The sequence below is a fragment of the Periophthalmus magnuspinnatus genome, chromosome 3 (assembly GCF_009829125.3).
Source record: "Periophthalmus magnuspinnatus isolate fPerMag1 chromosome 3, fPerMag1.2.pri, whole genome shotgun sequence".
NCBI classification, from domain to species: Eukaryota; Metazoa; Chordata; class Actinopteri; order Gobiiformes; family Gobiidae; genus Periophthalmus; species Periophthalmus magnuspinnatus.
In genome coordinates, this window is record NC_047128.1 from 12,562,793 (window position 1) to 12,576,764 (window position 13,972).

The 13,972-nt window shown below is 36.9% G+C and overlaps 1 protein-coding gene across 1 annotated transcript; it reads right to left on the minus strand.

Moving 5' to 3' along the window:
• Positions 1-3,774: 3,774 nt before the first annotated feature.
• On the minus strand, positions 3,775-13,696 carry gabarapl2 (GABA(A) receptor-associated protein like 2). Its single transcript, XM_055232190.1, has 4 exons — positions 13,475-13,696; positions 9,252-9,307; positions 7,820-7,992; positions 3,775-4,236 (listed from the first exon to the last, which is right to left on the minus strand). Exons 1-4 carry the CDS (start codon positions 13,506-13,508, stop codon positions 4,146-4,148), a joined length of 354 nt encoding a protein of 117 aa, XP_055088165.1. The 5' UTR covers positions 13,509-13,696; the 3' UTR covers positions 3,775-4,145.
• Between the last annotated feature and the right edge of the window lie 276 nt (positions 13,697-13,972).

Below are 13,972 nucleotides of genomic sequence, written 5' to 3' on the forward strand. Positions count from 1 at the left end.
GTATCGCTAAGCTACAGGAGAGAAGATAATGGACAGTGTTAGCATCTCTCCGCACGTGTTCATATGAATACATGAAAATAGCGCGGCAACGTCAGAGTCAATATCAACTTAAATATAAGTAAAATATAATTATGTAAATAAAGGCAAAAATAATAAGAAAATGACACGTTAATCAGGAGATTACAATGGATGACTGACCTCTACCCAATATTGGATTTACAAAAGGAAGCGGCAGCGGTCAAACCCCGAATTTATACTAAGGGCAAGGCAAAGGTATGGAAGCCCGTTTCCGCCATGAAAAAAAAAATAAAAGCCCCACAGAAAGTCGAAATTACGAGTTTTAAACTCGTAATTATGAGTTTAAAACTCGTAATTATGAGTTTAAAACTCGTAATTATGAGTTTAAAACTCGTAATTATGAGTTTAAAACTCGTAATTACGAGTTTAAAACTCGTAATTTCGACTTTTAAAACTACTAATTATGAGTTTAAAACTCGTAATTAGGACTTTTAAAAGTATGAATTATGAGTTTATAACTCGTAATTTTGGGAATGTAACATTTACAAAAAGTGAACCTTATCAATTTTGATTAAATGAATTTGGTATTTTAATAATTTCCTCAATAAACCAGCGGGGTTGTGACCAGCTGGCACTCTGCTCAGACCAGGAAAACGAGCGCTCACAGACACAGAGCACAGCTCATGAGTGGTCAGAACAGCACTCAGGGCCCACTGATTTGTTCAAGACGCCAGAAACTTTACTGGAGCTTAATTTATTCATTTTTTAAAAGTATGTAGGTGATAAACATAACAGTCCTCCTCCTGTCTCCTCTGCTCTGTACACTCAGTTGCAGTGTGCTACAAGCTCAATTAAGACTTTAAAAGTTCTAATTACGAGTTTTAAACTCATAATTAGTAGTTTTAAAACTCATAATTACGAGTTTTAAACTCATAATTAGTAGTTTTAAAAGTCGAAATTACGAGTTTTAAACTCGTAATTACGAGTTTTAAACTCATAATTACGAGTTTTAAACTCATAATTACGAGTTTTAAACTCATAATTACGAGTTTAAAACTCGTAATTTCGACTTTCTGTGGGGCTTTTATTTTTTTTTTCATGGCGGAAACGGGCTTCCATACAAAGGTCACACGAAGAAGAAAAAAAAACACAGAAGAAGTGACTGGAGGACCAAGGCTGCACAGTAAATCAAACACCAGGTATGAGCAAAACTGTAATAAACAAAGGCGCCATTTTGTGTAATTATACATACATATGTATCGGTTACATTAGGAAATTTTTCGGTGCAATGCAGTCTCTCCCAGTTAAAGCACCATTATGAAATCTTTTAGCCAAAAAATAGAAGCATATGTTTTTTTTTTTTTTTTTTTTTTTTTTTTTTTTTTTTTTTTTTTGTATTTCTAGCTGTGTTTATTGCACTGAAAATCACAGAAAAACGCGTGTCCTTACTCTGAGCGGGCTTGCATCTCCATAAACCTGACTCTTGTTACCATGGAAATGCTGTTCCTTTGGCTATAATCTTCCAGTATGGCATAAAACTGATCTATCTTCGTGACAAATGTTTGCCTCTCCACAGGTCTGACCTGCAAATTTGCTTGGCAACGTCAACTGTTTGTCCTGTGTCCTTGTCATTTGTCTTTGTCATTTGTCAAGTAAGTGGCGGACCATCCAGCAGAAAGTTACAGAGTGCACCTTTAAATAGAAAATACTCAGCTATGCCTACATGCATCCAAAGTTTGGTCTGGTCCACCAACAAAAAAAATGTCCTCATCACATTCCTCCTCCCGTGTTTTCTTTCCTCATTACAAACGCTCTTAAGTGTGACGTTTTTCATGTTTGTGAATGAAACACTGAAAAGGGCAGCATCACACCTGTGGAGCCTCCACTCTGTGTTTAGTCACTTAAATAAAGCTGCTGAAAAAGGTGAAAAGGAAAATAAAACTAGATGACGAAACATCAGCTACTGAAACTGGAACTAGGAGGTCTCACTCTGCACATGCTATAGTGAACTGTAAAGATCCCTAACAGCGCAGACCTCTCACTCTACATGTGCTACAGCCTAGTGAACTGTAAAGAGCTTTAAAAGCACAGATCTCTTACTCTGCACGTGCTATAGTGAACCGTAAAGATCCTTAAAAGCATACCTCTCACTCTGGATGCTCTATAGTGAACCATAAAGATTCTTAAAAGCACAGACCTCTTACACTGCAATCGCTATAGTGAACAGTAAAGATTCTTAAAAGCACAGACCTCTCACTGTACACGTGCTATAGCCTAGTGAACTGTAAAGACCCTTAAAAGCACAGACATCTCACTCTGCACGTGCTATAGTGAACTGTAAAAATCCTTAAAAGCGCAAACCTCTCACTCTGCATGTGCTATAGTGAACTCTGAAGATCCTTAAAAGCGCAGACCTCTCACTCTGCATGTGCTATAGTGAACTCTGAAGATCCTTAAAAGCGCAGACCTCTCACTCTGCATGTGCTATAGTGAACTCTGAAGATCCTTAAAAGCGCAGACCTCTCACTCTGCATGTGCTATAGTGAACTCTGAAGATCCTTAAAAGCGCAGACCTCTCACTCTGCATGTGCTATAGTGGACTGTGAAGATCCTTAAAAGCGCAGACCTCTCACTCTGTATGCGTTATAGCCTAGTGAACTGTAAAGATCCTTAAAAGCACAGATCTCTGATTCTGCACTTGCTACTCTGACCAGTTTCTGAAGCCAAAATTAATTTCAGAGCTTCTTACTAATTACACTCAAATAGGCTACTCATTCTGTTTTAACTTAAAGAAAAAGCTATTTATTAATGTGTTTTGATCAAATAAACAACTTTGATCAGGTAAAACTTGTGATTCTTTAAATATGTTTTCTTAAGTGTGTGGTATAGAGCATGAACTGTACATCCGGGTAAAAGTATTTAATCAAGGTATTTATTCAGCCCTTATTGTTGAAGCAATTTAAGAAGAGTAGATTACAATGGCTTAAATCACGTGTCAAACTCAAGGCCCGCGGGCCAAATGCGGCCCTCCACATCATTTTATGTGGCCCTCGACAGGGTAAATTAAAAGGTATGATGGTCTTAAAATGTCATTTTATCAGGAAATACGCAGTTACACAGCCATGTCTTTACATCTAGGCAAATGCATATGCAATATTTGTAACTTGAATAAGTAATAAATACAGAAACAGTTAATTAACAAGTTAAAAAGTAGTTAGGTTTATTTGACATCTGGCCCTTTGAGGGCAGCCATTTTGCTGATGTGGCCCTCGGTGAAAATGTGTTTAACACCCCTGGCTTAAATAAACGGTGGGGTTTGGTTTACCCAAGGTCTAAACCAGGACTTAAGCAGGTCTGAAAAAGAACTAGGTCTAAGAGAGAATTAAACCAGGTCTAAGTGAGGGCTATGAGAGGTCCAGACCCAAACTGGTGATATGTAAAATGACTATACTAGATCTAAGAAGGATGCGGGTCTAAATAGGGCCTGGAAGATTTCCAAAACAGTATTAGTAACTCAGGACTAAGCCAGAACTATACCAGGTCCAAGAGAGAACTATGAGAAATCCAGACCAAGACTAAAGTGAGTCGGTCTAAGGAGGATGCAGGTCAGAACCAGGTCTAAATAGAGACTAACCCATGTCTGAACCAGGTCAAAACCAGGTCTGACTAAGGTTGTTAAGATTTCTAAAACAATACTACTTATTCAGGTCTGAACTAAAAGTGGACTTAAATGACACAGAAAAACACAACTCAACAGGCAGTGTAATATTCATTTTTATTGGTTAGGTCATCCAGCTACCTCAACCTTCAAGTATTTAAATTAAAACCCTTTAAATATTGTTTTCAAACCACAACTAAAGCAAAAATCAAACTGTGAAAAACAAATCTTCTAAAATGCTAAATATATTTTCACAAAAACTCACAAACTCAATCAAACTCACTATAGACAACTAGAGAATGGTGCAAATAGGGCAGTCACACTCAGTCTTAAGCCTTCAGGGATCCGACCAGGCCTGGTTTTGGTTTGAATGGGGCTTTCTCTATGGGGGAGCGGTGGATGGAGGGAAAGGTGAAGAAGAGGGTGGATGAGGGTGAGGAGAAACAAAATGGCGTCTTGTTGTCGTCGTTTAAAATCCAAAAGTGTTTTCTCCGCTGTACGCCACATATAAAAAGCCATCCTCGTCCTTCTCCTTCTCATAGAGCTGCCCCATTGTGATACTGCAATGAGAAAAAAGAAGAAAAGATTTTGGATGTAAAAATATCAAATTATTATTGTTCACAGTGACAAGATTGGCAATTTATGTTTTGAAAATTAAAATCAGTTCACAAATGAAACGAGTTCCAAAGCATTCACATCTGAGACAGGACTGAAATCTGAGCTCCATTTAACAGCCTCTGTGTATAGTAGCACGCTAGCTAGCTCACGGCATCTCAAAGCTAACAGACACTTTTATTAAAATTGGAAAACAGAAAATAAACAATCAGATTAAAAAAAGACTACCTATTTATTATGCTTCAAAATACAAAAACACAAACATGTCTCTTTCTAAACACAGAAATTCTTTTCATTTTATTTGTGTAGTGTTTAACATGCTGTCAGCGACATCCCCCCCGCAGCTGCCTTTCCACTGCCTGGCACTAACCCTCTAACCTCTGACCTCTGACCCCTAACCCACCCGCAGCTCCCTGTGAACTGCCTCATCTTTAAATATTTATTCATTTTTGCAGGACTCTGCGGAAAACCTCAAAGAAATACAACTGGATAGAAAGTAGCGATGCTAACGGTGATGTTGCTGGGCACTGTGCACAGAGCCTATTCTAGTTTAGTTTAATTACATGTATTTTAATTTGTTTAGTTTTAAAGATGCACTATGTAAATTTCTGGTGGTGTCTCCAAGGAAATTTGAATATTTTGCCTCTACCTCCAGGACCACACCAGTTTAAAGGTCAGATCTACGGTTAGATGAGTCCGTGCATATTAAATAATACCATACTTTGGAACATTTCAGGCAAAGCAATAACCTCTGTCTTCCCACCAGAAAAGTTGCATAGTGCATCTTTAAGTTTGATATAATAATACTAATAATACTAATAATACTAATACTACTACTACTACTACTACTACTAATAATAATAATAATGTCTTAAATCTATAGTTAAATAATATGGGACAACTCTTTCACATATATTTTGGTGAGATATTTTGGGAGAGTTGTAATGAGGGGCAGAAGTTTTAACGAGAAGAAGTGACAATGTTGCACAATAAATTTGACTCACATCCTTTGTAACTATGACCAAGGAATATCTTTTACTGTCATTTTATCTTTGTTTCAGTGTTGCCACAATGCTAAAATGCACTGATACTAAGGAAGGGACTCAATACTCATTACCAATTCCAATACCCCAATAATAAAACCCCTCTTTTTTTAGACATAGAATAGAATGTGATTTTCAACCTTAAATGGTAGTACTTTCGTATATATTTCCATGTGGCCTTATATCTGTGTACTCCCTCAGTGGTCCAGGTAGGTTCCGTTGTAGTCCATGGGTTTATACTTGTTCTGATACAGCTGAAGATCGTTCTACAGCTATTCAGGAAAGGTTCATTTCTGTCCTGTGAATATGACTTTTTTAGTATCGATACCAGCGAACAATGAGTATCCAGTTTCAATACTAGTTTTGGTATCGATAAGTCTGAATGATTTCTTGTGACAAAGTTCTCATGAGACTCTGAATAACATGCATAGTTACAGTAATTATTATCTTTGTTTTATCAGATTCTGAGATGGAGGAGTGACAGTTTTCCTGGTTTAGTCACATTGTTCTGAGCTCACTGCTGACTTGTATTTAACTCTTGTATCTAGCTTCTCCTTTTTAGAGTGGTTTTGCTCAATCTACGCATGTACTGGTATATATTTAATGAAACATAAAAATAACCTTGCACACTGTGACTGAGGAAGGCTAAAAGGTTAATTTTTGACATCTTCAACCAGGGCATAGAATACTGCATGTTAGTATTATTAAGTATTTGTATTCAGTGTGCATTCCTCATCTCCTTTTTATCTTAATGCCAGATGCCCTTCCAGACACAGTCACATATTTATTTGGATTTGAGAGTTTAGTCGACTTACGACTTATTGACTTAGTGGGTCAGTGAAGTTTATTGGATTTCTTAAAACCTTTATTTCAGTACATGTTTTTTCTTATTATACACAAAGTTATCTGCTTATTTTAACAGCACTTATTCACTTGATACTAGCATAATATATATTGGCAAATGTCGAGAAAAAGAGCAGCTACGATTAAAAACATTAAAGTAATTTAAGGTCATGTCAAATTATAAACCAATAAATGAACTTAGGTGAAGCTGCTTTTAATTATTATACAGCAAATAGATGAAATAAAGTGCCTCTTGAAATCCAGTCAGCTCCAAAACATGAATATATAAGTCAAGATAAAATATAGTTCTCTTTACATTATACACAATGGCACTTTGTAAATTATTTAAATGCAATTTATATGTTTGGTTTTTTTTGTTTTTTTTTTTATCTTGCGGTAATACTTTTATATTTGTAAGTGCATTGCGTTACCTTGAGTATGAAATTTGTGGTATAAGTAAACATGCCTTGCCTTACTAATTTGTCTTGTGTTTGCCAGGTTTGAACCAAAAATCGAACAGTAAACTATGAATGTGTTTAGTAAAATCACAGTTTGAACACCTCCCATTTCCTCCGAGTTCTCATTTTGTTGTGTTTACCTGCCTGTGGTGAATGAGTGTATTCTGGTGCAGAGCTCTGTCATAACATAAAAACAGTTTTTAGATAGATAGATTTGGGGGAGAAAGCTAAGGAGGAAGCTGGGGGTAAAGATGTCACTGTTTTTAAAAAAAGTGTTGTAACAAGATCAGCACGGCTCTGGAGTGTGGCCTGGTTTATGAGATCAAACTTTCTGAATCAGGAAGTAAAATTAATGCGACAGACAGTGATTTACATTTAGGCTTACTTTTTTGGACTATAGTTTGGATTGAAATTACTTAGTATTGCTTCAGAAATTCTAACAATTATATTTTTTTGGTTCTTAAAGAGGGGGTATTATGTAAAATTGATTTTTAAGCTTTTTTTGAGCATGTTTGAGTATTTTAGCAATCTCTCCTGGGCCCTATTCGAACCCTCCTTATGGTTAGCTGTAAGATTCTGTCCATTGCTCCGCCCACAAGCTGTCGTCACCCATGCTCCCTCATGACAATTGTCCATAAATATACAAAACATGATACTAAACAATACACTACAGCTTGGAAAACCTGATGCAACATGGAGTAATTTCATTAGGGGGATGCATGTTGATTGTGTTTGCGCTCTGAAGGGGGAGTGACTTAGTGTGGAGAGCAAAGGGAGGGGAGACTCAGAGCCTTAAAAACTTCTGGCATCTGAAGTTGTGCTATATAAATAAAATTGAGTTGAAAAAACAAAAGTTAAAAACTTATTAAACAAGTTAATATGTTGTTTTTAGCATTTTCAAAACAATAAAAGGTCATCTAAACACATCATATGTTAGCAGTTAATACCTCCTTTATAACTGAATAATCTTGACATCGCTGTTTCGTCCCAGATTAGCCCTGTTGTGTTCTGACCGTAGTGTCAGGGGCGTCGGGATTACATGCAAAATCTATGGGGCCACACATCTAAGCTAGTCCAACATGTTTTTCCTCAAATGTAAAGCCGTCTGACCAGAGGCGTTTGGTGTGCACTGCTCTTGCTCGTGTTTAAAATGTGTGTATCCAAATGTGTGAGTGTGGTTGTACCTGGACTGGGGCACTGTCTTATCCACAAACAGAAAGATGGCCTTTTCCGAGGGCAGCTGGATCCTCTTCCTGATGATCCACATGAACTGAGCCACAGTGATGTCGGACGGCACCAGGTACTTCCTCTTGTCTATGTCCACGATCTGAGAGCCACACACCTTCTCCACAATCACCTGACACACACACACACACACACACACACAGAAACACATTTAACAAGGAGCAAAACAGGGATGGGACAACACTTGCATTAGTTGAATAATAATTTTAATTAGATAAAAAAGATTTATATGGGACAACAGCAGAAAGGAGAAGAGAGTGAGTGACAGTGGTGGAATGTAACCAAGTAAAGGTAGTAAAGTACTGGACTTAAGTATAAATTTTAGGTATCTGTACTTTCTCCTCCACTACATTTTTTTAACTGGACTGAAAAGTAAAAGCATTTTTTATCAAGACCTTTAAGAGGTTCATCATTGAGCAAAAATATACAGCTAGAAAAAAACACACATATCAAAATCACATTTGAAGCTTCATAAAACCTCAAAATCTGTGGAAAATACTTTTAAGTACATCTTTAAACAGGTACTTTAATATTTTACTTAAGTAGATTGTTCAAATGATACTTTACTTGAATGCTTTGTTTGTTCCCATATCTGTACTTTTACTTAAGTAACAAAATTGAGTAATTCTTCCACTAGTGAGTGAGTTAGCTAAGGTTTTGTTTTTTTTAGGTACTTACTTTATATGTGAAACAGGCATCATTAACAAGTTTAATTTTTGTTTCCCAGCACTTTTTTCCTAATCCACAAACATATATGAAATAGACAAAACAATAAGAAAACAAGTTTAAAGCGCACAAGATATTCTCAGTGATCACCTGAGAACTAAACAAGGAAACAAGTTTAAAAAGGAACAAACGCTGCGCCAGGACGACCTCAAACACAAGGTCCAAAAATAGTTTTGAAATGGTTAGGATTATTTTTAGTTCTTACAAATCTAATCTCACAGTGACATCCGTAAATATGACACACACAAAAAACACATTTGAGAGCCAGTGTCAGTGGAAAATCAAAGAGTTATGTTTACTTAAAATAAAAGTAAGACTGTTGCCATAGTAATAGCCAATTCAGAACTTTTGAATGGTTAAAAGTCCATAACAAATTGGTCACATGACTGAAATCCAACAATGGTTTGTATTTTGCTGATTTGTAGACTCAAGTTTTGCATTATTTATTTAAGTGTTGCAGCAATTTGGACATTTTTGTGCTGATACTGATACCAAAAAAATATTAACACAACATTTTTTTAATTGTAATTCTCAGTTTTGTATTTTGAGGAAAATGTTTCAAAGCATTTATAGTTGAGGAGTTCACTTGAAAAAGGCAGTAAATACAACAGTAAAAATATTTTTTGTGTAACGTGTGATACTCACCGGGACACGGTCAGGGTATTTGTTCCGGATCTTGGCCGACTCTATGCATCGATGTTCTGAACAAACACAAAACAATAAACAGATTTAAAACACACCCTGTTCTACCTTTAGAAAGAGAGGGAGGGAGAGAAGAGGGAGAAGATAAAGAGTATAGAGAGGAATGTGCAGGTAGAGAGAGATAGAAAAGAGGGAGAGGAGAAGGAGTATAGAGGGAGGGATGCACAGGTAGAGAGAGATAGAAAAGAGGGAGAGGAGAAGGAGTATAGAGAGAGGGATGCACAGGTAAAGGGAGAGATAGAGAAGAGGGAGAGGAGGAGTATAAAGAGAGGGGTGCACAGGTAGAGTGAGACAGAGAGGAGGGAGAGGAGAAGGAGTTTAGAGAGAGGGATATGCAGGGACATAGAGTGAAGGGGAAAAAAGAAACAAATGAGATAGAGGAGGACAAAAGAGGGAGAGGGAAGAAAGAGGGAGAAAAGAGGGAGAGGAGAAAGAGTGAAGAGGCAGGGATAAGCAGGGAGAGAGAAAGAGTTTAGAGGAAGGGATATGCAGGGAGAGAGAGAGGGGAGGGGAATGAGTATAGAGAGAGGGATGCACAGGGAGAGAGAAAGAGAAGAGGGAGAGAAGAAAGAGTATAGAGAGGGATACGCATGGAGAAAGAGAGATGGGGAAGAGAGAGAAACAAAAGAGGTAGGGAGAAGTAGGGGGGACAAAAGAGGGAGAGAGAGAAGAAGGAGAGGAGAAAGAGTATAGAGACAGGGATAAGCAGGGAGAGAGAAAGAAGAGGGAGAGAGTTTAGAGAAAGGGATATGCAGGGAGAGAGAGAGGAGGAGGAGAAAGCATAGAGAGAGGGATTCGCAGGGAGAGAGAGACAGAGAAGAGGGAGAGGAGAAAGAGTACAGTATAGTACAGAGGGAGAGAGAGAGACAGGGCAAGAGATAAAGAAACAACAAAGGAAAAGAGGACAAAAGAGGGAGAGAGAAAAGAGAGAGAGGAGAAAGTATAGGGATGAGAGAGAAGCAAAAGAGAGAGAAAGAGGGGGACAATAGAGGGAAAGAGAGAGAGAAACAAAAGATGGAGAGAGGAAAAGAAGAGGGAAGAGACAAAGAGTGATGAGGGAGGGGGGTAAAAAAGAGGAAAGACATAAGACATAAAGACATAAAAGAGAGACAGAGCAAGTGAGGGAGAGATGGACAGGATCAATGTTAAGTGTGCTGTTGTGGTGGATGAGAGCTGCTCCTGAAGCTAATGCACCAGAGTCAATACAGAGACAGGACATAAGGCTCTGTAATTATACACATAAATCACAGCTCACATGGTCAAATGTTTAGAACCAGACAAAGATATAAGAGATACATGTTTGAACAGAGTCACTACAATAAAACAACTATCGCTCCATGTTTGAACCTAATCATTTTTATTAGTGACTAGACCCAAGAACTCACCGTAAGATCTAACAATTTTAATTTAGCTCAACTGTATTACATATTATTGGCATATAGAATGTTGGGATGTCATCTGAAACCCAGCCAATGACTAAAATGAATTTTTGCTATGAAATATCTAAATGGTAAATTCATAAATGTTGAACCCGATCAGTTCTATTAGAGCTCTACTAGAGCCAAAAACTTGTTATTGTTATTTACATTAAATATTATTGGTCTATAGAATGCTGTGATGTCTTAAACACACCAATAAGAGTTGCTAGCTGTTTTTTGAAGACCTATTTTCTTTTCAAGTTGCCTCTTGTTCCCTTGTCCTAGGATTGTCAAAATGATATCCTATTACTAAAAAAGGCACATATTTATATTGATTCTGGTCATGTAATCTGTACTGACTAATATATATATATATATATATATATATATATATATATATATATATATATATATATATATATATATATATATATATATATATATATATATGTAGTGTAGGACTGCATGTTTTTCAAGATATTTTTGAGTAATAATGTGTCGTATTTTCTGTATATCTGTTTTTGTTGACTTTTGTGTGAAGCACTTTGGGCAGCTAAAGTTATATTTTAAATGTGCTATTGAGAAAAAAATGAATTGCATTGAATCAATAAAAACACCTGTGAAGAATGCTAATGCTATACTGTAGAGCACTCTAGGTAACATCACCACTCCATTCAGACAGACAGGCAGGCAGCAGACCTTCCACCAGAAAAGTTACATAATACACCTTGAAAAGAACATTAACCTAGATTTCCAGGAAGTGTTTTTATATAAACCTGACCCATTTCCCCATTCACTATTTACTCTTTAAATAATGTCTGAATCCAGTTTCCCTTGTGCTTTAAAGCAAACTAGAAATTGTCATGTGGTGCTTTGTGTTTTGGGTGTTGCTGAGGGCTCTGATTGGCTGGGAGCTTCACACTCCGGCACAGCCCCTCCCAGGTCAACAAAAGAGGTAAAATGCAAGACAAAGAGTTGCTTGTTTACAGCTAAATCTACATTAACAGTAATCCACAACAGAACAGGAAACAAAGGAAACCACATTGTAAAGATGATTAATTAGTTGTTATTCAAAGCATTAATTCAAAAGGTTTGTGGCACCTGTTTTACTGCTATTACACCACTCTATTTTGAACCAATAATACAGTTACAATAACCAAAACTATAAAAAAGCTCATATTTAAGTTGTTAATTTTTATAGGTCCAATTATTGATCAGGTAATACGGTCTTATATTTCGCTTAAATTTTCTTGAGTTTAAAGATGCACTGTGTAACTTTTCTGGGGATGTTATTGCTTTGCCTTAAATGTTCCAGCGTATGGCATTAAACTAATCCTGCTTGCATTTATATTTCTCAAAAATACATTGAAAAGCATGCACTCTCGTACAATGAGCACGGTAGCCTCTCCACAGGTCTGACCTAGTTGGAACTTGGCACTGTAGCATCCCCTGTTTGTCGTCTCCAAGAAAATAGATAAGCTTAATGCCATACTGTGTAACATACCAGATAAAGCAATAACAGGTGCAATCTCCAGGTGGCTGACACTCCTCCAGAAAAGTTACATAGTGCAATTTTAATTTGCTTTTAAATTTGCCACAATACAACATGGATGGATAGCAAAAAGACAATTTGGTAGCAGCAGCAGTAATAGTAGTGGCAGAAGTAGTAGTATTAGTAACAGCAGTAGTTGTAGTAGTATAGTAGTAATAGTAGCAGTAGTATCTGTAGTAGTGCTAGTAATAGCAGCACTATTATTATTATCATCATTATTATTATTAGTAGTAGTAGTAGTAGTAGTAGTACCATTAGTGGCACCAACCTAGTTTGTTTGCATGTAGTCCATTGTTATGTATCAGTCAGTGTTAATGTGTTACTTGTATTAAAATGCAGTTACTAAAGCTAAACACTAACGACTAGGTTTGGCATCAAATATTTACTCTATCTTAAAATAGGCCATATTACAGCAGGGATCGATAACAAAAAGTCAATTTTTGTAATAATAGTAGTAACAGTAAAAGTAACAGTAGCAGTAACAGTAGTAGTTGTAACATATTGTATGGGTAAATGCAGAGAGTTTCTAGCCAAATTTTGGTATATTAAGTCCATTGTTAACTTGCTAAGAAAGAGTCCATTTGAGTGTATTTGTTTGTATTAAGTTAACGGGTAACATTTTAGGTGGAGGCTGTTTCCGGGCCCTGATCAAAACAAGCTTATGGTAACGCCTAGGCCTTTATTTTCGACTGTGATGTCTAAAATGCTGGATAATCACACAGATTTTAGCATGTTACATTTAATCAATAGCACTTTAATAACGGTATGATTACTGTTAGCAAACCCCAGAGGCGAGGCTTAAACCTGCCTTCTGCCAACAACAATATCGACTTCTTCTTTAGCACGATCAGAGAGACAAATACAATGGATTTAAGATAAAACTGCATCATAACTACGTGTTAAATCTTAAAATAAAGGCTGTTTGTGAATGCATAAGCTGACACGCGTTATATTATTTGATTATTTAATGTCTCGCGAGCTACGTCCCGTCGTAAAAGCGAGATACGATATGCCCAAACAAAAGCTTTGAAGGACAGGCCACAACGTTGAGGTGATCCAAGCAATACTCAGAAATAACGCGATCTAGCACTACAATTAGAAGTTACGGGAACGTTTTAGGATGTAAAGATATATTTTCAAGCGCTGATGTTAAATTTTAATGTCGTATTTTGGTCCATTCGCCTCCATCATCTTACCTAAGGAGTGATCTTCTTTGAACATCCATTTCATGTTTCCTACGCTGCTGTCGCTCGCTGTAGATGACTTTAAACGCGACCAGGCGCTACGTAAATGCGATAAAGTTGTTATTTCACGGTGTTATATTGTCTTAAAGTGGTTATTTCTGCCTTTAAAGAGACGATGGACGATGCCTACAGGAGCAGCTCAAAAACAACAAACAGCTGAGCACTGCCTCCGACATTACGTCACTTTTGGACCGTACCACTTTGAAATGAAACTCGTAAAATGTGAAATACCTTGTAATTACTCATTAACTATTCACAAGGTTAGTCAATACGTGTTTTATAATATGTACAATTTTATCCTTGTGCCACTCTGTAATCTGTTCTTAATAAATATATTGATTTAAATATTTTGGCACCCCTACTGCGACTGCGCCAAGTTTTACATAAACATAAACAGTGCGGAGGCCTCATTATCTCTAGACCGATGTATGTAATATAGATGTGGCAACA

Bases quoted from the DNA above. Each gene is read 5' to 3' on its own strand.
- gabarapl2 (XM_055232190.1), bottom strand. From the start codon at position 13,508: ATGAAATGGATGTTCAAAGAAGATCACTCCTTAG. The intron at 7,993-9,251 runs GTGAGTATCACA...TGTGTGTGTCAG, and splicing joins AATACCCTGACCGTGTCCCG to GTGATTGTGGAGAAGGTGTG. The intron at 4,237-7,819 runs GTACAACCACAC...TTCTCATTGCAG, and splicing joins AAGACAGTGCCCCAGTCCAG to TATCACAATGGGGCAGCTCT.